The sequence below is a fragment of the Colletotrichum lupini genome, chromosome 4, assembly GCF_023278565.1.
Source record: "Colletotrichum lupini chromosome 4, complete sequence".
Taxonomy (NCBI): domain Eukaryota; kingdom Fungi; phylum Ascomycota; class Sordariomycetes; order Glomerellales; family Glomerellaceae; genus Colletotrichum; species Colletotrichum lupini.
In genome coordinates, this window is record NC_064677.1 from 358733 (window position 1) to 380996 (window position 22264).

Here is a 22264-nt window from a genome sequence, read left to right on the forward strand (position 1 = left end):
AGGTACCTAGCCCCCGCCAGGATTCCCACAGTTCTCACTGCAATGTGGACACGGTTGCGCAACCTTCAAACAACCCAAGTGGTCACTTTTAAGTATTTGACCAGTCGTGAATGAGGATTTCGAGTGGGCGAGAGATAGTCATAACGAAGAGTTGGTTCAGAGATGGAGTCGGTGCTGGGATTGGATAAATCTAAACCCTGCGGTCTCTCTGGCCGTGACGATGCGGCGATCAATCTGCTCGGCTCTTACGACGATGACCGCACATCATCATCTCTGATGCGGTCATTGGCGAGAGACAGTAAAGTCATTATTCAAGACGCGCTCACTCAGTCACTCCTCGAAGTCTGCTTTGTATAGAGCATAACAGGTAGTCATCTCAGGTAAGCGGCTAGGATAAACGACATTCCCGTTGTGAAGAGCTCGACTTGACTTGGAAAAAAACAGACGGAGGCCGAAGTGCCCGCTGCGCTTGGCGTTGCCTCGTAAGAAAGGGATCCCTTGTGAAGCCAAAGCGTTCTCGGAGTCCACCCTTGGGCCAGCCTGTCAGGCAAAGACAAGTTCGTGTAATAAGTGCGAGCCGATTATTGCCGCCGTCAAACCTCGTGAGATGCGAGGTACCGCGGCAGCCATGGACGGACGGATCCAGTAAGGGTAGCATTGTAGTACCAACCTACGGATACCTGGCTCTGAAGCACTCCACGATGTACGTAAATGTTGCTCTTTTTTCTCGCGTGGCTCGCACCCTCCCATCACCCACTTCCGGGGCCCTCCACTTGGGATCAGCCTATGTGGGATGAAGGGCCGATCTGATTACGCACAGTCACGAAGTGAGAAGTGTTGGGTCACGGGTGGTTGGCTTGTCGATAGTATCCATACAGCAATGGAGACTGGGAGACTGGAGACTGGGTGTAGACGATCCCGAAAGCAGACGTTTCAAGCGATTCCCCTAAGCCTTGAGAGTATGTAGACTGGAAAAAAAAATGAGCGTCTCATGTGAGCCTGCAGAAAGGAAGCGGCGGCTGGGGGTTCGGGGGGTGAGAGATCAAATGGCCCAATGACGGGCGAGTGACACGAGGTGTGAGTGGGATGAAGGATGCAGGCAGGTAATACGGATTGGAGCTGGAGGCGATGGTGGGTGGTGACATCTTATCAAGTACCTCTTGATCTCCCTGATGAACTGCTCCAAGGCCATTGGACGACTGGCGGTGACACCTGAAGCAGGTTCCATTGAGGCATAAATCCCCGATTATCAGGTACCTTTTTTTTTCGGCTCAAGTTACTGGATGGATACAGATCTTACTGTGCCATTGATTGTGTGTATTTATGCGACTGAATTGTGCAAGTTCAACCAAGACCTCGGCGATCCTGACTCGTTGGTCTTCGCTTTTGCACTCCGTGGACACTGCCGAAAAGCCTCATCAAACTTTGTGTCAAATTGATTTCCCACGCTGGTTTTTGTCTTTACGGTTGTTTACTCATGCCTTACGGAGTACTGCAAGGTAGATTTAGAGTAGAACCACGGACGTCTCGGCTTACGAGGGAGTCATCGGACAAAGGGCCGCTCTCATTTGTTGATGGAGCGACAGGCCTGTCCTACACTGTGGTATTAGATGCAACTTTATCCCACGGTCATCACTGGTCACGCACATCATGCACTCGCCCGGTGGGCAACGGCAGCGACATCGGCAGACCCTGAGATCAATTCCCTCGGGATGTGGCTACGCTTGGCACCCACGCAGAGTAAAAGACACAGAGTCAAGTAGTACTGCGTAGTTAACGGAAGAGTGAGAGGCTGGCATGGATGGGTGTTACGACATGGAAACTCAGCCATCAAGGGGATCAAAGCCCATCGATGGTGGATCGCGCAGTCAACCAGGGCGGTGATCCGTGGGAGAAGCCGGGCTGTGTAGCCCTGAAAGTCCCTACATAGTAACATTCATAGTGTGTTGTGGCCAGCCAAGCCCAAGAAACAAGGTCCGAGATCGCAGGGTCGGAATGGGGATGGAAGCCGGAAAGCCACAGGAGCCATCGAACGATTTCCCCAGTGTGGGCTGGAGTGTGTGTTTGTGCGAGACACTGAGAGTGAGTAAAAACTATGAGTGAGAGTAGTGCATTTACTGTGCGGATGTCGGGGGGATTTTCCGAGTGAGTGAGAGTGTGAGAATACTGTGACTGAGGTCTGCGTGAGACTGTGAGTGAGTGAGTGAGTGAGTGAGTGAGTGAGTGAGTGAGTGAGTGAGTGAAATGGATGAAATGAGTGGGTAATGACCGGGCGAGTGAGAAGGCGACGTACCTCTGGCAGGCAGTGCCCGGGTAGGAAACAGCGAGAGAGGGAGAGAGAAAAAAAAGAGAAAAAAAGGCTAGCGCAGGCCCTGGTGGGGGCCTTGCGAGCAAGATAATCTTATCAATCAGATCAAAAATTCCTTTTTGAATGTCGCCCTCCCCCCCTTCCCCCTTGGCCTTGGGCCCTTTCCCCCTCCACTGTCCAGTTCCGCGCTGTCGCTCCAATCCCCTCCTTCCTCCCCACCATCCTCCGAAGTGTCGGAAGAAAGAGGAACAAGCCCGCAATTCAAACATTTCTTCACCTCATCAACATTGACTCTCCCACTTACACATACCGACTTGACGATTCTATTTCCTGGCTTCACTTACACAGACAAGTACCTATAACCACAAAGTCAGCTATCCGAACCTCGCTGCCGACATCATCTTCCGGAACAGTGTCTGTTCTGTCACCCACTCGGCAACACGCGCGCGCCACCACGCCCGTCTGCATAACACTACTCTGTACAGCGCAGACAGACAGACAGACAGACCTATCAGCTGTGCATTTCGCTGTAGGGGTATCTGCTCGATTCTGCTCGGCATCAGCCCAGATCGCCAAACAGTAGCATCATATCAACTTATACAGCGCCGATTGCTCTCCGAACAGGTCAATCAGCCAAACAGGAAAGCAAGCATCACAACTAAAAGACGAACAAGAAGAAGGACACAAGAACAGGAAAAAAAAAAAAAGAGAAGATCCAACACCATTCAGCACGTCTCGGTCTTACAACCATCAATTCGTCCCATTTTCTTATCAGATCTCAAGAGCCGAGAGAGCGCCGAACCGCACCCTCGGATTTACCAGCTGGCAAAAACATTAGCAACCCACACCCAGCCAACTGGCTACCAGCTGTTAGCGGCGATATCCCACCACCTGACAGCGAATGAGCGGCCTTAGCGGACCCCGCCTGCGGAACACTGCTGCTCGTTAGGTCGTCCCTCTTCCGATCCACCAAGATGGCCGCCTCAGGTGTTTCCACCACTGTTCCCTCCTCATCTACCACCACCACCACCAACAACTCCTCCTCCTCCTCCCACAACCAGACGTCGCAGCAGCAACACTCGTCGTCGACCTTTTCTCCCGTCACCTCACCTCCCGCAACCGACGCCCGAAGCGTCTACTCGGCCGCATCTCGCTCCAGCTCGGTTGTCTCGACCCCCGTTTCCGCCGCTTCGCCTGCCGCGAGCACACCCGGCGGTCCTTCCACACCAAATCCGAGCGGACCGACAAATGCCTCCCACGCCCCGCACCAACTACCTGCCATCAGACCGAACGCTGCACAGCAACCCATCTCAGCCAGGCCGCCTCAGGTCGTGAACAAAATGTCCATGGCCTCCGTAATCAGTCCCCCGCCCGTCACAGAGGCGCCCAAGATGTCTATGACCACCAAGGAATGGGTCATACCTCCCAGGCCCAAGCCCGGCCGCAAGCCTGCCACCGATACGCCACCCACCAAGCGCAAGGCCCAGAACCGTGCCGCTCAGAGGGCGTTCCGCGAGCGTAGGGCCGCCAGAGTTGGCGAGCTGGAGGAACAACTAGATGAGATCCGCGAAGGTCACGAAAAGGTCGAAAAAGACCTCAAGGACAAGGTCCACGGCCTCGAGATGGAGCTACAGTCCTTCAAGTCCCGCTGCCTCGTTCTCGAAAATATGCTGGATCGCGAGAGAAAGGATCGTGTCAAGGCCGAGTCCGAACTTGAAAGTCAGAAGAGACGCTGGAACGAGCAGCAGGCCGTCGCCGCCCCGAGACGCCTGCCGTCTCCCCAGCGCCGAGGTTCCCAAATCGCTCACCACGAGCATCCCCCCACCCCATCGGCTGGCCACGCAAACCAGCCCTTTTCCATCTCACAGATCGTCTCTCCCCAAGACTCAACACACATGGAAGACTCTCCTGCCCCGTTTGGATGCGGGTCATGCGACCCTGAAGGATGCTCCTGTGCCAACGAAATTCTTGCCGACACCGTCACAGGATGTGGTGGATGCACTCTCGGAGGTAGGTGCCAGTGCCTTGAGGAGACTATCAAAAGCGCCATCATCTCGGACCTAAAGAGAGCTCCCTCGCCCTCGGCGCCGACATCCTCCGAGAAGCGTGCCCGCGTCGAGCCCACTCCGTCTGAGGAGGAGACGGAGATTGACTTCACCGCCATGTTCTCCAAGAAGGCACCCGTGCAACAGGTGCAACAGCACCAGCACCAGCAAGCGAACCTTGCCATCGTGCAGCCCCAACCCCAGCTGCCTCCCGTGGCCTTCAAGGACTCGTGTGGGTTTTGTAAGGACGGAAGCTACTGCCTCTGCGCCGACACCTCAATTCTCGGCCCACCCGCCACCACTCCTTACGGACCTCCTCCCGCCTATTCCCAGCAGGTTCAGACTCCCCCTCCCTCAGAGAACGATGCCGTCCCTCCCCCCATGCCAATGGAGATCGACGCCGATGGCGCCGTCAAGCTCCGTCCCCGTCCCCAGACCACCCAGCCCGTCGCTCCCGTCTCTCGCGGCTGCGGCCCCAAGGGCCCCGGATCCTGCGCCCAGTGTCTCGCCGACCCCAAGTCGGGTCTCTTCTGCCGCGCCTTGTCCGCCAACTTTGAGCGAAGTGGAGGAAGCGGCTCCGGAGGTGGCTGCTGTGGAGGTGCTGGTGCTGGAGGCGGATGCTGCAAGCCCGAGTCCGCGCCGGCGCCGCCACCCCGTCTCCCCTCCAAGGGACGCCTCGGCCTCAGCCTGAGCTGTGCCGAAGCCTACCAGACCCTTTCCAGTCACCGAAACTTCGAAAAGGCTGCCGACGACATTGGCTCCTGGCTTCCCAAGCTTCGCGCCGCGCCCAAGCCGGGCCAGACGCTGCCATCGCCTTCTCGTCTACCCATTGAAGTCGAGGCGGCGAGTATCATGAGCGTGCTCAAGGACTTCGACATTCGCTTTGGCAGAGGCCAGTAAATTCTTTCCAAAGTTTCTCTTGCCTCGCTAGAGGTAGGCATGCATATGTTCATGAATCTGGGTCGGTTATCTAAAAGCTCTGTATGGTTTCTCACACATTACTTGTGAGACATGGTCGATGTGGATATGAGCACTTGAAAAATTGGGCGGCGTTTGGGGTCCTTCGAGACACTATTTGATTTTGTAACACCCAAACTTCCAGAAAGTGAGGTCTATCCATGCAAGAGGAAGCTATTTTGAAGCCTGCTCGTCAGGGGGGAATAAGGGAGGAGGTCATCTCCTTTCGGTGCATCGACCTAGGCCAACGGGGCCGGGCTGTCTTACCGTAGTACGCATTTTGATTGAGGCCTCGAACGGGGCTCAATGCGAATACATTATTGTTTCAATCATCCTAACCTGCCCTATGATTTCCGTGGCGTAAGTGAATGTCTTAGTCTTTGAAGAAAACGTCGTACCTCAGAATGATGCCAAATGCTGTTTGTCGATATTGGACATCAAAGACCTGTCACGATCACCACAAAATTGAATACATTTGCAAATCAGGAATCATGGACGGAGTATGAATGCTGATAAATGTCATCTAGATTGGCCCAAGCCTATACTTCATACCCAAGTCATAATCGTATGTAGAAAAGTGGTATATCCTCCATAAAAGGCCGAGTGCCTGCTACCATAATGTCCCTCCCTTTCTACTGTAGTCATCTAAGAGGGGGGGGGGGGGGGGGGGTACATTGAAAAGATCCCGCAGCGTCCCAATATGATCAAAGGAAACCCATGTAAATGCCCACTGGATATGCCCGCGTCGTACTCGTGAAAAGGAAAATGTTCAAAATAAATATGGAAAAGAGCGCCCCCGGCGCCCGAAATTTGGAAAAGAAATTATCGCCGGGTGCAAATCACACTCTCGACGCTTCAGCTCATGGCATTAAACTCATTCTGTCGGAGGAAAGACGTTGCGAGCTCATCGCCGCCTTGTTCTGCTGCCTGGAAGAAGTGGACTGCCACGCACATCAACGCGGGATCACTGCGAACATCCCCGTCTTTGGAGCCCGCATCTTGTCCGGGATGTTGGGAGCCAGCAGAGCCACCGAGCCCTGATGCGCCTGCCGATGTGCGACTTCTGTCTCCAGGGTAGAGTCTGGCACCCGGGCCTGTGCGTCCAGAAGGACCAGCATACTTGTCCATGACGGCCTGCTTGAAGACCTCGCGTGGCTTCGAGAGGGGCAAGGTGGTCCGCTCCACGAGCTCAGGGTTCGACAAGTAGAAAATGGCGAGCTCTCGCTGGGCCGTGGGCAGACCCTCTTTGGCGGTGATGGTCCACATCTTTCCTGCTTGTGCCAAGCTATAGGCTGTCGTGACAGGAGGGGGTGACTCTGTTTCCAGCCGCTCGGCGTCTGGAGCAGGCGCATCATTGGTCGTCTTGCGTGTGCTAGTATACACCCCTTGGACCTCGTCCGCCACCTCAATCATTGTTCGGCAGACCTCTTGCTTCAGATTCAAGGCGGCGAGACCAGTGTCCCAAAACGCCGTGCCCTTCTCTGTGTTGTCAAGGATTGTGGGGTTCACGAATGCCGCAATGAACTGAAGATCGCGGAAAAGTGTCTTTGGCCGGATAGACGCATCCCGGAACAATGTTCGCAAGACGTTGGTGACGGCATCGGTTGTTGTCGGGTTGCTTGTAGCGCCAGAGCGAACATCATTGTTACCCTGACGCATTGGACGGGGTCCAACGACCGGTGGCGAAGTTGCGGGTGCTTGCAAAAGGGTATGCGAGCGTCTTCCTCTGACGTTGTCGATAGCCTCCTCCAACGGATTGGCGCGGCTAGAGCCTGTGGGGTCATCAACGGCGCCGGGCAAAAATTCTTGTCGATTCCAGCCCATTCTTGACCTTTTACCACTCGCCAAAGATGCTACGATGAGTTGCTGCAGCTCGTATAGGGCGTTTAACTTGGCATGAGGGTTGGGATGAACACTGAACATGCGAAGCAAGCGCTGGAAAGCCTTCTTGAAAGGAAATTCAGCAGTTGACTCCTTAGAGGTGGCCTTGCTTCGCGCAGGCACGGTGTCGCTTGTGGAAGGGCTGTCGTTTCCCGGAGCACTGGCAGTTTCCGTGGTCTCGGAGTTTTTGTCTGTTTCGCCGGCACCTCGCAGATTCCCAAAGCTCTTCTTCTTCTCAATGACACGAGGTCTCAGTGACAGTTTGCCAGACTTGGCAGACCTCCGCGCGCGTCGGTCTAGGGAATCACGCCTGTCGATGCATTCCTGGCCCAACGAGGAGAACCAGTCATCTGTCTCGGAGCCGCGGGAAAAGACCAATGTGCCCAAGTCGGACAGAAGAAGACTGACCAAAGTCTGACGGAGCTCGTTGAGGAAACGAGACTTCTCTTCCGACAATCGCTGTTGATGAATCGTCTCGTTGGACGATGCTGATGTGCCAGGTCTGCCGGTAGAGTGACTCGCATGCGAGCCTAGATGGGAATGAGGTGACTGGAACACACTGGACAGATTTGTCATGCTTGTCGTGGGAGACTGGGCGCGGGACGTTGTCGAGCTCGGGGATATCGCCGACTGGAAGGGCGACCAAAACGTAGAACTGGAGTCGATGGTGTGAACTGGCGACGAGACGCCAAAATAGTCCTGTCCATCAATGATGTCGGACAAGACTGTGCTTGCCCTTGAAAAACGGTAGCTGCCAGAGTCAAATGACTGCTGGCTAGAATTGTGAGCTGACATTGCTCGCAGGTCCCGAACAGAGCTTGGACGACCGGTAGACATGAACCTTCGATCTGGGTCGCTCATGACGCTGGCCGTATCGTCGAATGCGTGGTCTCTGTCTCGGGGGCCTCTGCTGCCTGTCTCCAGATTGCGTCTGTCTCGTTGGTAAAGCTCACTCGACCACAGAACAGGGCTGTCCATGATGGATTCGCCAACCAATTTCGAAATGCAGGTATCCACTTCACAGCCGAATCTGTGAATTCGCTCCTCCCCACAGCAGAAGTTCTCAACGCCAGCTTGTTGAAGCCATCGGTAGGTCTTGTCTGCCTGATCGTCACTCAACTTGTTAGGCCCGCCCTGCTCTTCTGATGCTGCAAGAAGATCCATGATCTGAGTCTCTGTGCGATACAGATAGCTTGACGCCGGTCCCCATGCGAGGTGGGCGCGGTTACGTTGGTAAGAATTGTAGCGTCTCTGCATACCCATTGTTTTGAGGGCAGCGCAGATGTTTCGACTCTGCTCATACGGTGCAGAGTTCCGTACGTCTGTCACATACCACATCTTGTCGCGAAGAGCCCTGAGTCGCTTCATCATGGCGTCGATGAGCCCCTCGTGTCGTTCTTGGCTTTGCTTGAGCCAGACGAGCCAGGCGTCGTATTCTTCAATGGCCGAAGCACAGCGGCGGATTGAATCGCGAGGCCCTCGGGAGAAAATGTTCAGAAGTATGGCAAACCCGTTTCGTCTCAGCGACCCTGAGCTGAGTGCATTTAGTTGCTGTAGTGTCTTCCAGTAGAGGTGGGCCGATACGAAGTCAGCTTGCGCTCGCGACTGAGCCGAGGCAGCCGTAAGCATAGCAATGAGAACTGAGGACGGCTCCGGATCTGCATCCCCTGTCTTCTCTGCCGTCGTTGGCGGTGAATCTTCCTTGGCTTTCGAGTCATCAGCCGTGGCACTCGCTTGTACCTCAGCGTCGCGTCTGCGGTAGGGGTTTCTGCTTGGAGATGACTTTTCAGCGGTGATGATTTTATTCTTGGATCGGTACTTTTTGATGCCAGTCGCCCGGTTACTGAATTGAGCCCTTGTTGCCTCCGGCTCAATGCTGGCTGGGATCTCGAAATCCTCGACAAGCTTTAGGATCGAATCTCGCAATTGATGGTAGTCTTTATCGAGCTCAGGCTTCTCATCAATCTCGTCATCGTCAGTCTCGCTGGTGGAAGAGTGGTCCTCGTCTTCGACATCTTCGTCTGGGTCGTAAGTCATCTGGCTTGACAGGCTATTGCCATCTGCCGAGATAAACAGCACGGCCCATCGTTCGGCACATGGGTGACATGAGCCTTGGACAACATCCATGCCGACCTGGGTGCCCATTTCGCGGAGAGCAAAACGAAGACGATACCCGTCGTCCTCATAGTTACTAAGACGTCGCTGAGCCAGTGGATCCAATACGGGGGGCGAGTACCGCTGAGGCGAGCCAGTCCTTTGATCATCCAAATTTGTTTCTCTGGAAGTTGTGGCGTCACTGAGAACAGACGAGGCACTGGTGCTGAGGATCGATGCCGTGTCAAAATTGCTCCGCGCGGCGCCCATCGAGATGGGCTGTGAGATTGCCGAGAACCCAGAGATGGAAGGTGCTCCGGATCTAAGCCCGCTGGACTGAGCTGACATAGGCCGTCGCTCCGGGAACAAGGCGTTGACGAGGGTGACTAGATCTGCCGGACTCACCACGAGATAAGGATGAACCTCGACTGTTTCTCGAAGTGATGTGATCGAGCGGGCCGGAAGGAGCTTCGCTGGAGGTCTCTGGGAACGGTTTCGTTTGAAACGATTCAGGATGCTCTCCACGTGTCCTTGAATTTTGGGCGGGGTTGAGACCGTTCCCTTCTTGTTCCAGGTCACCTCGACTACAAGCTGCTGTGCTCGCATGGCGACCTGCTTGAGGATCTTCTGCCGGCCATACTCGGTGATGTGGTAATCGCCCATGAGTCCGTGGCTTTCCGGGTGGATGACGACACCAAGGAGGAAAACAGAGAAGAGCCACTTGTAAACAAACCAATTTCGGGTACCATCGACGAGCTTGGAGTCAAGCTTCTTCAAGATGGCATTGCCTAGCTCGATGAGGCCTTCCGGGATGCCAGTCGCATCCTCGTCGTCAATGATCTCAAAAAGCTCGTTAACGGCCCGATCGTAGAACTCCTCAGCCGCAATGCTGTCCTTGGCCGTCCAGTCCGCGAGATTGAACCTGGTACCGTGTTGGTCCTCGGCCTTGTCCAAAAGAAAGGCACCATCCTCGAGTATTTTCATCAGGTACCATTCCATGTTAGACTTCCCGGACCAATCCCGCATGGCCGTCCAGACATTAAGAACAGAAATAAGCATGGGCTCGCTGCTGGCCTTGGATTCAGTGATAAGTCTTGCTAGAGCTGTGCCCCATATCTCGGTTCGACGTCGATCCTCGGCGCTATCAGGACCAGCCGAGTTGGCGAAGCATGTGTGAACCAGGGCGGACAAGGGATCGTGTCGTTGGAACGACAGCAAACGCTCGATGGCGTTGGGGGAATGGGCGGGCGCTCGACTACTTGGTCCACCAGCATGACTCCTGGCAGTAGAACGGCCGTGGTAGGGCAGCACGGATTCTACAGGTTCCAGTCCCTGATGGAAGCCGGTAAAGACATTGAGTTCTGTAGGGGTTAGAGAACATAATCTTGTGGCCAAGTAGTCTGGGTTGGTCCTGATCTGGTTCAGAAAGTTAAGAAAGATTTCCCGGACAGAGGCGGGCAACTCGGAAAGAAAGGGGGTCATGGATCCGAGAGAACTAGAGCCCGAGGTCGATTTTGGTGGCGTGTCCAGGCTTTCTGAGGAGGCCAAGGCAGGGGGCTGGAGAGATTCCATCTCGGGTTCCAACAGGGCATAGCGGCGCAGTTCGTCGCAGCTCTTACGCACATCGTGAATGGCGTTGAACAGAGAAGCAAAGGTCTTCTTGTCATCGGAGCGAAAACAGTCAACCAAATTCTTCCGGGCAATCTCACCGCAGCGGTTCAGACGAGCTGACAAGGCCGTGGAGATTAGGTTCCTCTGCAGACGTATGCGTGTGTTTGCGCGCTTGCGCTCCTGGTACTTGGACAGTCTAACCAAGTGGGCGAGCTCCTCCAGGGTCGTTGTATCAGGTTCGGGCGCAAGATGAGGGTTCGTGTACATGGATGGATCTGGGAGCAGAGCCTGGGGGAGCGCAGGCGAAGAGGCCGTTGCCGCGGTGGAGGCGAGTGCTGTATCGGATGAAGAATCCATGGTGGCTTTTACGGGAGAGGTGGCAATGGGTGTTGACGCTTGGGCAATCACGGGCTTCTGGTGCGACCGAGAGGCGGGTCTCCTCGGTGTGTCTTCGCTACGACGGACGGGCAGGGTTACGGCCTCAACGCTTCGGGTTGGGCTTGGAGACCTCTGGCGGCGGGATCTGAAGGACGTATTGTACGTTTCGGAAGGAGGATTCGAGGATCGAGGCTGGTTCGCGTCATCTTGGGAGGCAGCTGAGGCGCAGGAGAACATGAACAGTCAGTACCTTTCAGGTAGGGTGGGAAGCGGGAGGCTACGATAGAACAGAGCGCTTTGTGGGCGATGTTCAGGGTGTTTGTTGGTGGAACATACGGGCAGAGACTACGCGAACTGGCGAGGATAGGGAACGCTGCATGGAAATCATAATGCGAACATGAGGATTCCGGTCGAAGGGCGAGCGGGCAGCTTCAGCAACAGCTCTCGAACAAGCTGATAGCTGTTCTGTCGCAATCGTGTGATGTCGTCGATTGTGCGCTGTTGATGATGGGCGCAAGCGGGTGGGTACGATATCTGCTGGAGCGGGGCAGACTCAGCGATAAAAGACGGCGGAGGCAGAGGGGGAAGGAGAGAAGAGGTCGGCGCAATGCCAGTGCCTCGAGAGGTGAGGTAGATGTCGTCGTGTAGAGGTTGAGTGTTCACTACCTTTTCCGATATGTTTACATGGAAAGGAAATTCTATTGTCAAAAAAGAGGAAATGAAAACAAATCAGAAACCCAAGCAAGGCGAAGGTCATGGGAGGTTTGGCCGTGGTTTAAGGTAAGGTAAATGCGGGAGGAAGGGACGGAACAAGAAAGGAAGGCAAGGGTCGCATGGCGAGGAAGGCACAGCAAGGCAAGGAAGGCAAGACCAGGCACGACACGAGGGTGGGCTGGTTGGGTCAGGTACGTACTGTAAGGTACCTCACCTCACCTCATCTGCCATCTGCCAACAGCCTCCCACGCCTCCCAGTCGCCAGGTTTCTCCTTCCACCTCCCATCCTACCTTAGAGATACCTGGATACATCATGTACCTTGGTATACCTCAGAAGGCATCTGTGTACAACCACATGTAAGGTGTCTTGACGCGGAAGACAATACGGTAGAGAAGAGGACAGCAAGACTTCCATAATCGTGGACGTGTTGCAAGTTGCATGCTGTTGCTCCTCAGTTGCTTGGGTATCGGTACTTCTCACGCTGACCGGGGTTAGAGAAGGAGACACACACAGCGAGAGAGAGAGACAGCTGCAAGTAACAGACACTGGAGCTGGGCGTGGGTGAGCCCTGAGGTGCCGGCAGGGAGACTCCACGTCCACGGCCACGACCGACTCACTGGACCGACCCATAGCCATACTCGGTACGGTACGGGTATCCAAATAGCCAAACAACAGGCCGGGAGGAAGATGGAAGCTATGAGCTGGAAGACAGGGGTGGGACGCTGGGGCCGGAGACAGGACCGACAGGATAGCCAGCGAGCGGCCAACGGCCAGCGGCTAGGAACCCAAGAAAGACTTTGATTGGGTTTGGTGCGTGAGACCTATGCGATGCGTCCAGTCCCGTCTCTTCAACGTAGAGGCAATGCGTGGCAAGAGAAACGGAGCAAGGTAGACCCAAGGTGCAAAGTTGTGCCCCAGTTGCTGATTCCCTGTATCCGTAGCTGCGAACCGCTGGATGATCCTCCCAGCAGCAAAACAGAAAAAAAAAAAGGAGGGGGCGAACTGCTGACAAGGATGGCCACACTCGCACATGGCAGCTTTCTCTCACTCCATCACACACACACACACACAAAAACACAACACAAATGCACACACACACACACGCACCGCAAGTATTGAAGTCAGATGATGACTTATATGCGTCGAGTATGTCTATCAGCACTCATAGGCTCGCGTCCTCGGTTCCTTCGGAGCAGTGGGTTTACCTAAGACACACGTTCCTGACCTGACCCGCTGCCTTTGCCCAAGTACCGTCCATCTGCCTCCCGTCGTTCTTTCCATGAACATTCGTTACATCAGGTACTTCAGGTAGAAAGTGTCGAGGCGGGCAAGCGTGGGGTAAAAGGCTGGAGGGGAAAAGAAGGAAGGAAGGAAACACGGAGGAGGGATGGAACTAAACCAAACAAAGCTAGAAGGAACGGACGGGGCACGCCTCTCCCACCTGCCACCTCACACAAAATGCAAATGCGATCCATGAAAGTGGGAAAGAGGCACCAGCTTCAATCAGTCTATCAGAGAAGGTGCAGGTGGGACAATCAAAAGGGTCTAAACATTGGACGAAAAAGACGTTGCCCGCCAACGCACACCCAAACACACCCCCGTCCCAGTCACCCAGTCTTAACTTACTGTGGCTGCTTGGATGAAGCCATCCCCGTTGTCGTTTTCGCCGCCACTCTTATTACTGTACACAGTCATGAGTACGCTATTACCAAGTATCACTCGTTGCCATTGTTTTTGTTTCTTCTCATTGCCACGCGAACCACATCCAATAAAAGCAACAGGCCGATGCCTACCTACGAGTCTAGGACCACCTAGCCATCTAGTCCGATATTCTCAGCTCCGGCGGATACTGCCAGGAATACCAATAAAAGTCCCTAGATCCAGCTGGAGCTCAAGATTCAAACCAGGACCGGGATCGCCAGACCAACAAAGATAGCCAACCACGGCCACTGCACGCCATTGCTTCTGATTGACTTTAGCATCGTCATCTCCCCCTGCTTCAGCTCCAACTAGTCACTCGCTACGTCGAGGTTTCCAACACCTCGGGAGAAGCTTCTTCTGGCCGGGCAACGTTGGCAACCCTCGCTCCTGAGGGCTGCGATGTTTCCTACACAGGCACAGGTTCGCGACACTGCGCATGCGCACACGCACACGCACGCACAACAAGACCAGACCCGATCGAGTCAATGTTCGCCCGCCTTATTGCCTGTTCCACGACACGAGCCGCCGCCCTCGTGCGTCGTTGCTCGGCGTACCACGTCGGACACAGCTGTCACTTGAAGAATACGTACTGCGCAATCATTCGCCCGCGATACCGAGCATGCATCGAGCATTGCCCTGCAGCAGTGCAGAGAACACCGCCGCCCGCCGCCGGACACTTGCCGCCGACTTTTGCTTCTTGCCCACCGAGAGACCTTTGTTGCGGCATATCTGTCCCGTCAGCGACGGTCAACCCAAGAAGAGAAGCGGTCTGCAACATGAGTCCCGTTACAGCGACTGACCATGCCATGCCGTCCACCTCATCAGCGTCTCTCGTGTCGCCCCAACAAAAGTCGGACAAATCACTACGCACACCGACGGGCCAGTCAACGCAGCGACAGCGACGGCGACAGCGGCAGCGGCACAAGCAAGCACCGGGGAGGGGCAAGCAGAGTGAAAGCAATAACACAACTCGGGAGAAAAAAGAAGTCACCTCTGCTTCCGGCCGCCTTGATGAGTTGGCATGCATAGCCTTTGGTCCTGTTGTTTTACATGCTCCAGTACACCAACAGAGAGAGGCCCATTCCCGACTACCTCACGGCTTGCCCGCCGCTCGAGACACTGCCGTACAGCGCAGCGCCCCCCTGCTCACCCGCCGTCCAATCTGCATCGTCCACGAGAGCGGGCACGCCATGCCAACGCATCACAGGGCCCCAATCGGCCACCCCTTGACCAACCCAGCGAGCTTCAACCAGCATCAACCCACACCGTCTGCTACACCACATCCTTCTCCAATCTCCATCAACAATTCCCGTTTCCAGGGGGCCAATCGTCGACTACCAGACTGAGTCCTTCCTGCCACTCTCCTGCAGCAGCTTTTGAGGTACCGCCAGCCCCAGCCGTTGTCCTCAAACCTGTCCAGACAAGGTCGGCAGACCGTCCCCCGAATGCCACCCGAATTCCACACCGCAAAACGGTCAGCTCATCTACCCGCGCACCGGATGGGTTGCATTCTAGCTCTCTAACCACATCATTCGTTGCACTCGCTGCATCGTGTACAACTTGCTCGTACCCATTCAGCGCCGCACGAAAACCTTCACGATCTTGTGTTCGTCCACTACCAGCAAGTAGCCGCCTTCATTCTCACCGTACGAGGTGTCAACTACCACTGCTGGTCTATTCGGTGTTGGTTTTACAAAAAGTACATCCTGCAGTCCTTCGAGGCTGTCGCGCTGGAATCTACTTCGCCTTGCCCAAACCAAGTTCGCCAGCTTCGCATACGAGGTGCACCTCGACAACAAGTCGGGGGCACTCAACCCAAAAACCAGGCACTTTGTGCCATCCACAATGACCAGAGCGGGATTTTGGGCCTCTAAATTGGCCTCTACCGCGTAGCTGGGTAGATCCAGCCACTCTGCGCCGCCAGGCTGGTATCACGTTGATCCCGTACCACTGCCGCCTGCCAACCCCTCGATGCCACCATCGATGGTACCAAAATACCTCTCCATCCCGGTTCTGGCCGCCCACAGATCGCTCATCCCCATGCACGTCAGATTCGCCAGTCAACCAGTCTTATTCGTCTCAACCTCAGACCCCCATTCGCTCCGCTGACCCCATGTCCACCTTGCATCCCGCCTCCCGCCCGCCTATTGAGCCCCAGCCGTCATCGGTCCCTGCGACTCAGGCGCTGCGTCTCTGCTGCCTTTCCGGCTTGTATTTCGTCCTCCTGGTGAGGCCAGGCGGTCTTCTTCTGCGATGAGCTGTGCGTATCATGCCTTTGAACTGGGCCTAGAGAGATGGAGGACAATAAACGGTGAGTACTTGACCCGAAAAGATCCGGCTGGACGGATAATACAACGTAGTTCTTGTGTGGGAGCAACCAGGTATTTGCCCAGGCCAGGTTGTATCAACACGTGGTAGATATCACGCTCGGAAAGCTATTCAACCAGCGCGCCGGTGACAACAAACATGTTGGACCCATCAGCCAACGCTCGACCTTTGGTCCTTGGAGGCAATCCTGCCGGATTCCCATTAATGCCGTCTGCTAATGGGCCACTGGGATTAGGGCTGCATATGCCATCGTGGCTTAATCTGCGCTCCCGACACTAGTGCGCAGGCATGAGCCCAGTTGACGGCCCCGTTGTCAGCATGCTGTGTGACTGTTTGTTGTCATTTCCGTATAAGGCGTCTGGCCGCTTGGCCGCATTGTGGCCACTTCCGGTGTTATTTGGGCTCTTCTAAGCTATGGCTATAGTGCCCAGCTGAAGCCTGACAGCTTCTTTCAGCCCTCGGTGGCCATCCTTCTTCTCCCTTGGCGTGATATTGCCGAGTCGCTGGTTTATGAGAGAGATCCTCGTGTATTTCTTTAGACGTCTGACTGCTTCTTGCGCATAAAATGATGTTGAAGCTCACTATCTTTCGCTGAACATGGAAAGGTGTCGTTCATTGTGTCCCGTCATTCTTCTCGTACTTTCGGACGCGTGAACATTAGAACATAGACACGATGATATGTATGTAGGTATGAGAATACGAAGTTGAGGGCAAGATCCTTTATGTGGCAAGCTTCCTCGGTACACAAGCTGGCTGTAATAGCACTCCTTCTTGTGAGTATCTCCAGCTTGTTCTTTCTTGTGACCTCATATGTCTGTTTAGCAAGCTAGAGGGTGTTTCTAGACCAGAAGACCAGCCAGTCGCGTCTACTTGACTAAGCGAGAAGTGCGTATGGATCAAATAGGAGGCTTCATTTGCGGCCTTCCCATTGCTTCTGGCGGTGAATACATCCCGGTGAGCCTCTGGGCGCTGCGGGATTTGAAAGTTCCTAATGTGTTTATGTTCTAGAGGTACTGACATCCAGGAAGACTGCGTGTGTTCATAGCTGCTGCCATTTCAGTGTAAAAATTTGGAATTTCGATGATTATGAGTATACAATCTTCCTAGGTGCGCCAGAATATTAGGCTCAGGTGTATTTTTCGGTACAGAAAAGTCTAGAAATATCTCTTCGTAGCGAGCACGATAATTCAAGACATTTCCCCAGACGAAAGTAAACCTTTAACCGGTCTCGATGGTCTAGGTTCACAGTCGTTTTTGCGGTATTCAAAAAGATTACTGATGGACGAAAGATATCTTTCGATTGCGTATCCTTTTCCAGTCTCGTACAAAAGGTGGCTAGAAACAAAATTCATGAACTATTTTGTTTTACTCTTTTTATTTCACTAAATGGTGCAGCACTCCCCAAGCACTGACGAGAGGCAAAGAGAGAAAGGGACTCGAGCCTCCTAGTAGATAGTCGCTTGATGAATAAGACTACCTTACGTTAGGACAAGGGTAACATGAGGGGGGCCTTTGGTAGCACGCTGGGGCTCTCGACCGAACGCCGGAGCCGAGACCGGCTGCGGGGCCGCGTCTGAGCCTCAACCGCCGGCCCGGATTTCCGTGCAATGTCACGTCCTCATACCGTCAAAGTCAGTCCGTCTCTCCCATGAAACTCATGAATAGAGCAGCAATTGTGAAACGTGGTAAAGCTTCACAAATACCTTAGTATGCAAACGCATCGCTTCAGAGTGGGAATTGAGTGCTTTTGCGCAAGTTGTAACGAAACACATCAGCGCCCATTAGTGGAACCCGCCGGCCGGTCATGGATGGGTGCTGAGAGGCCGTAGAGGTGCGCAAAACATGAACCCTTCTCTTTCCCCGGATGCCGGTCGCTCGGCCGGGATCTATTCCTCCGAGGCGCTCTTCCGAGTACATCAGCAACCCCAAGTCTCTCGAAAACCCATTCTTGGAAAGACAAGCTGATTCGGACTTTTCGTGGGATAGTTCACCATCAACCAGGCTTTCGTTTCCCAAAAACCACACTTACGCAAACAAACACAAATGACCTGCACCACATCCCCCAAAGGCGCGATGCTCTCGCCCCGCGCCGCCAAAACCGCCTCGGCCCTCCATCGGCCGTGGCGCTTCGCCCCCGTCCAGACCTACTCGGCCTCCACCAATCCCTCGGGCCTCATCTCCTTTGGCAGCGCAAGCAACGCCCTCATGCAGCGCGCCGTCGCCGCCTTCGCCGCCACGGTCCCGCTCCCGCCCGACGTCTTCGGGTACAGCTACAGCACCGCCGGCGGCGCCCGTCTCCGCGCCGCGATGGCGGGGCATCTGAATGCCACGTTCAGTCCCCATACGCCGCTGGACATGGAGCATGTGAGGGTCGCGGCGGGGGCGACGGCCGTGCAGTGTATTCTCGCGTTTGCGCTTGCGTCGCCTGGTGAGGGTGTGTTGGTGCCGAGGCCGGTGTATGGGCGGTTCGAGCTCGATTTCGGGAACGAGATGGGGGTGGAGGTCGTGTATGCCGATACCACGCCCGAGACGTGTTTCCTGCCGGACGTGGTGATTGAGGAGATGGAGGCTGCGGTGCGGAGAGAGATGGGGAAGGGGGTAAGGGTTAGGGCGGTGATGATTGTGAATCCGAGTAATCCGCTGGGACGGTGTTACCCCCGCGAGACGCTTGTGGCGATCATGCGGTTTTGTGGGAGGCACAAGATTCATCTTGTCAGTGATGAGGTGTATGGGCTTTCCGTGTTTAGGTCTTGTGAGGAGATGCCCGAGTTCACGTCGGTGCTGTCTATCGACCCGGCGGGCATCATCGATCCGGACTTGGTGCACGTGGAGTACGGCCTGGCCAAGGACTTTGCGTCGTCGGGACTGCGGCTGGGCGCGCTCGTGTCGAGAAACGCGGCGCTGCACGAGGCGTTTTCGAGCGTGGTGAGGTTTCATAGTCCTGCCGGGCCGTCCGTCGCGATTGCGTCTGCCATGTTTGAGGATCGGGTGTGGCATGATGAGTTTATTGCTAGTTCGAGGCGAGCCATCGCGGGCGCGTATGGATTTGTGACGGGGAGGTTGAGGGAGATGGGGGTTGGGTATGTGGAGGCGAATGCTGGGTTGTTTGTGTATATTGATCTCTCGCCGTGGTTGCCGCCGCCGTGGGAGGAGGGGGAATATGAGTCAGATCGGGACAGAGAGTTTGCGTTGGCGGAGAGGTTTGTTGAGAGGGGTGTGTTTTTACATCCGGGGGAAGAGCATTGTCTTGCGCCGGGGTGGTTTCGGTTGGTTTATACGCAGGAGGAGAATATCGTGGCCGAAGGGTTGAAAAGGTGAGTCTACGGGGAGACGTACTTGAGAACTTGGCTAACATGACTACAGAATCGACGATACTTTGAAGAACCTGCCTTGGCAACTGTCACACTAGGCACCCAGACAACAGACAGAACATCACGCATTACGGAGACGGTCAACACATAATCAGGGAGAAACGAATCTATGTCCATGTAAATGAGGGAGAAAAAAAAATGTACAGACGCCCCCGGAGGAGGGATTAAGAAATTAAGTTTAATTCATGTACACGCTTGAGGGCCATGACTCTTTGATATCATCGACCGTATGCTTCCGTCACGTCTTTAGGTTCCCCTAGACACTTCCACCCCCACTCTCTTAAAAGTGGTAGCGGCGGTTGAAGGTGCGGGGACCGCGGGGGCCACGAGGGCCACCACGGGGACCACCACGACCGGGGCCGCGGGGACGGCTGCCACCACCGGCGGAGGTCTGGTTGAAGGTCTCCCACTCGTAGGAGGCGAACATCCAGGGGCCGACGCCCTTGTAGTCGTTCATGGCGATGGGGACGGAGGTGTAGTACTCGAAGCTGGCGTTGCTCTTGAGGGAGCCGACCTCAACGGTGCCGTTCCAGTTGACGGTGCCATTGGCGTTCTCGACGACAAAGGTGGTGAGCTCCTGGTAGCCCTTGGCGGCGGCGGGGAAGAAGCGGCGCTCGGGAAGGAGGCCGAGGCGGATACCCTTGAGCCAGGAGAAGACGAAGAGGGCGGAGGCGGAGGACTCGATGTAGTTCTTGGGGCGGCCGACGTAGGGGCTGTCCATGATGAGCCACCAGCCACCGGTGGTGCTGTCCTGGGCGTTCTTCAGGCCCTCGGCGAGGGTGACGAAGAAGCGGGAGAGGGTGGTGACGCCGGGGTGGCCGCGGGGGAGGAGCTCAAGGACCTCGAGGAGAGCGACGGCGTACCAGCCGACGGCACGGGACCAGGTGAGCGGAGAGGCGCCGGTGATCTGGTTGGCCCAGACGGCCTCCATCTTCTCATCGAAGCCGTGGTACAGGAGACCGGTGGTGTAGTTGCGGGTGTGCTTGTCAATGACCTCGAACTGGTTGACAATGTCGTTCCAGGCGGTGGTGTTGTCCTTGTCGAAGAGGGAGGTCCACTTTGCGTAGAAGGTGTCGGCCATGAAGATGCCGTCGAGCCACATCTGGTAGTCGTAGTCGGGGCTGCGGTGGAAGAAGCCGCCCTCGTCGGTACGGGGGTGGCGCTCGACAAGCTGGTCGCGGATGGTTCTGGCGGCGGTCTTGTACTTCTCCTCACCGGTGCGCTCGTACCACCAGAGGATGTTGTTGCCGATACGGTACTCGTCCAGGGAGTAGGTGGTGGGCTTCCAGTTCAGGATGCTGCCGTTGGACTGGACGACGAGATCATCGATACGGCTGCGGTACCAGTCGACGAGGGCGTCATCCTTGGTGAGCTCGATGGCGGCCTCGAAGCCGTCGTAGAGGACGGCCTTGGTGTAGTGGTACGGCTTCTTGTTGTCGATCTCGTGCTTGGTGAACGAGTCGGCGGTCCAGGCGAGGTAAGGACCGGCGGCCGCCGCGGCGGTCGCGAAGAAGAGGACGGACTTCATTATGGACTTTGGTATGAGGGGTTTTGCTTTGCTTTGGGAGGTTCAAAAGAGTGACTATGTCGAGATTCGGAAATCACGACAGGAGGAGTGAGAAGCAAGCGGATAAAGGAGCCAGATCTGAGTCGCCAAGCTTCCTCAAAAGACGGCTAAGGCTGGGGGGAAGGGAGCTCTTTTTAATCCAAGATCGGATACAAGCCGGTTCGTCTGCGCCTCCATGTTTGCTGGAGAGCACCCGACGGGGGGGGGGGGGGGGGGGGGGCAGGGGGCGGAGGAACCCGCGGGGGGGTGTGGGGGGGGGGGGGGGGGGTGGGGGGGGGTGGGGGGGGGGGCGGGGGGGGGGGGGGGGGGGGGGGGGGGGGGGGGGGGGGGGACGGTGCAACGGTGCAACGAAGGATCCATCGACGGGGTTCTGGGATGAGTTGGAGTGATTAGGGACGACAGTGGGGGGGTTGCGCTTATTGATCATCACCAGAATGATCAGATGGGGATAGCCAAGCAGAGCATGGCGACTGCGAGGACGAGGGGTTTGCAGATTGGAGCAATGAACAGCACTGGGCTTGAGGCCGGGAGATCAGGGAATCAGGGGTTGGAAGAAAGGCAGAGGATTGCCAAGTGGAAGCCAAGGGCAGAGCAGAAAATATCCAGGAACTAGAGATCCATCATGGTCATCTTGTTTCTCATCCCGCACCGCCCGCACCATGTCGGACAAGTCCACCGCTGTCGAAGAGGAATATAACACTATTTAACTCTATCGTTTTATATTACTAAAGGATTGCCATAGTATATATAGACGCTACCCTGCCCTCAAATTCTGCACTATTTAACCTTAACCCTTTTCTTACTTATCCTTTTTTCTATTCTACCCTCTCCCTTATTAAAAAATCACTAGAATCGTAGTTTTAATAGCTTATTAATAAGCTAATATTACTATTTAAAAATAATAACTTATATTTATATATAAGTACTAAGAGTCTTATTATTATAGAAATAATAATAAATATACTAGAGTACTTAAAAAAGCTTTTTAATAAATTTTAAATATTATTTAAAATTATAATTTTTAAGCTATAAAAAGAAGCTAAAGTATTATATTAATACGGCCCTATTTATCTTATTAATATTAATAATAATCTTTTTAATATAAAATATATTATTGATATTTTATAGTTACGTTATTACTTTTTATAAATCGTACTTAATGTTAATAAGGATTTTAATATTATTTTTTAATTCGTTTTTTAGTTTTTTTATTAAAACTATTATTATAAGGTTAGTTTAATTATTAATATTTTAATAAGTATTTTAATTTAGTATATTTAAAGGCTCTTATAGCCCTTAAAAAAGGCT

At 54.6% G+C, this 22264-nt stretch overlaps 6 protein-coding genes across 6 annotated transcripts; 4 read left to right on the forward strand and 2 right to left on the reverse strand.

Moving 5' to 3' along the window:
* Positions 1 to 162: 162 nt before the first annotated feature.
* CLUP02_07218 (uncharacterized protein) lies at positions 163 to 3213 on the forward strand (the record flags this gene model as incomplete). Its single annotated transcript, XM_049286213.1, has 16 exons — positions 163 to 351; positions 445 to 482; positions 513 to 557; positions 647 to 788; positions 821 to 959; positions 1006 to 1034; positions 1155 to 1221; positions 1294 to 1427; positions 1611 to 1740; positions 1836 to 1906; positions 1962 to 2082; positions 2178 to 2195; positions 2259 to 2305; positions 2490 to 2768; positions 2842 to 2932; positions 3038 to 3213. 16 exons carry the CDS (start codon positions 163 to 165, stop codon positions 3211 to 3213), a joined length of 1716 nt encoding a protein of 571 aa, XP_049143356.1.
* A 69-nt stretch (positions 3214 to 3282) lies between these two features.
* Positions 3283 to 5253, forward strand: CLUP02_07219 (bZIP transcription factor; the record flags this gene model as incomplete). Its single annotated transcript, XM_049286214.1, has 1 exon — positions 3283 to 5253. The coding sequence occupies one exon, from the start codon at positions 3283 to 3285 to the stop codon at positions 5251 to 5253; it is 1971 nt and encodes a 656-aa protein (XP_049143357.1).
* A 912-nt stretch (positions 5254 to 6165) lies between these two features.
* CLUP02_07220 (uncharacterized protein) lies at positions 6166 to 11511 on the reverse strand (the record flags this gene model as incomplete). The annotated part of the gene is made up of 1 exon (XM_049286215.1): positions 6166 to 11511. The coding sequence occupies one exon, from the start codon at positions 11509 to 11511 to the stop codon at positions 6166 to 6168; it is 5346 nt and encodes a 1781-aa protein (XP_049143358.1).
* A 2664-nt stretch (positions 11512 to 14175) lies between these two features.
* Positions 14176 to 15036, forward strand: CLUP02_07221 (uncharacterized protein; the record flags this gene model as incomplete). Its single annotated transcript, XM_049286216.1, has 1 exon — positions 14176 to 15036. One exon carries the CDS (start codon positions 14176 to 14178, stop codon positions 15034 to 15036), a length of 861 nt encoding a protein of 286 aa, XP_049143359.1.
* Positions 15037 to 18061: 3025 nt separating this feature from the next.
* On the forward strand, positions 18062 to 19427 carry CLUP02_07222 (1-aminocyclopropane-1-carboxylate synthase; the record flags this gene model as incomplete). The annotated part of the gene is made up of 2 exons (XM_049286217.1): positions 18062 to 19332; positions 19382 to 19427. The coding sequence occupies 2 exons, from the start codon at positions 18062 to 18064 to the stop codon at positions 19425 to 19427; spliced, it is 1317 nt and encodes a 438-aa protein (XP_049143360.1).
* Positions 19428 to 19669: 242 nt separating this feature from the next.
* CLUP02_07223 (glycosyl hydrolase family 88) lies at positions 19670 to 20917 on the reverse strand (the record flags this gene model as incomplete). The annotated part of the gene is made up of 1 exon (XM_049286218.1): positions 19670 to 20917. One exon carries the CDS (start codon positions 20915 to 20917, stop codon positions 19670 to 19672), a length of 1248 nt encoding a protein of 415 aa, XP_049143361.1.
* Positions 20918 to 22264: the final 1347 nt, after the last annotated feature.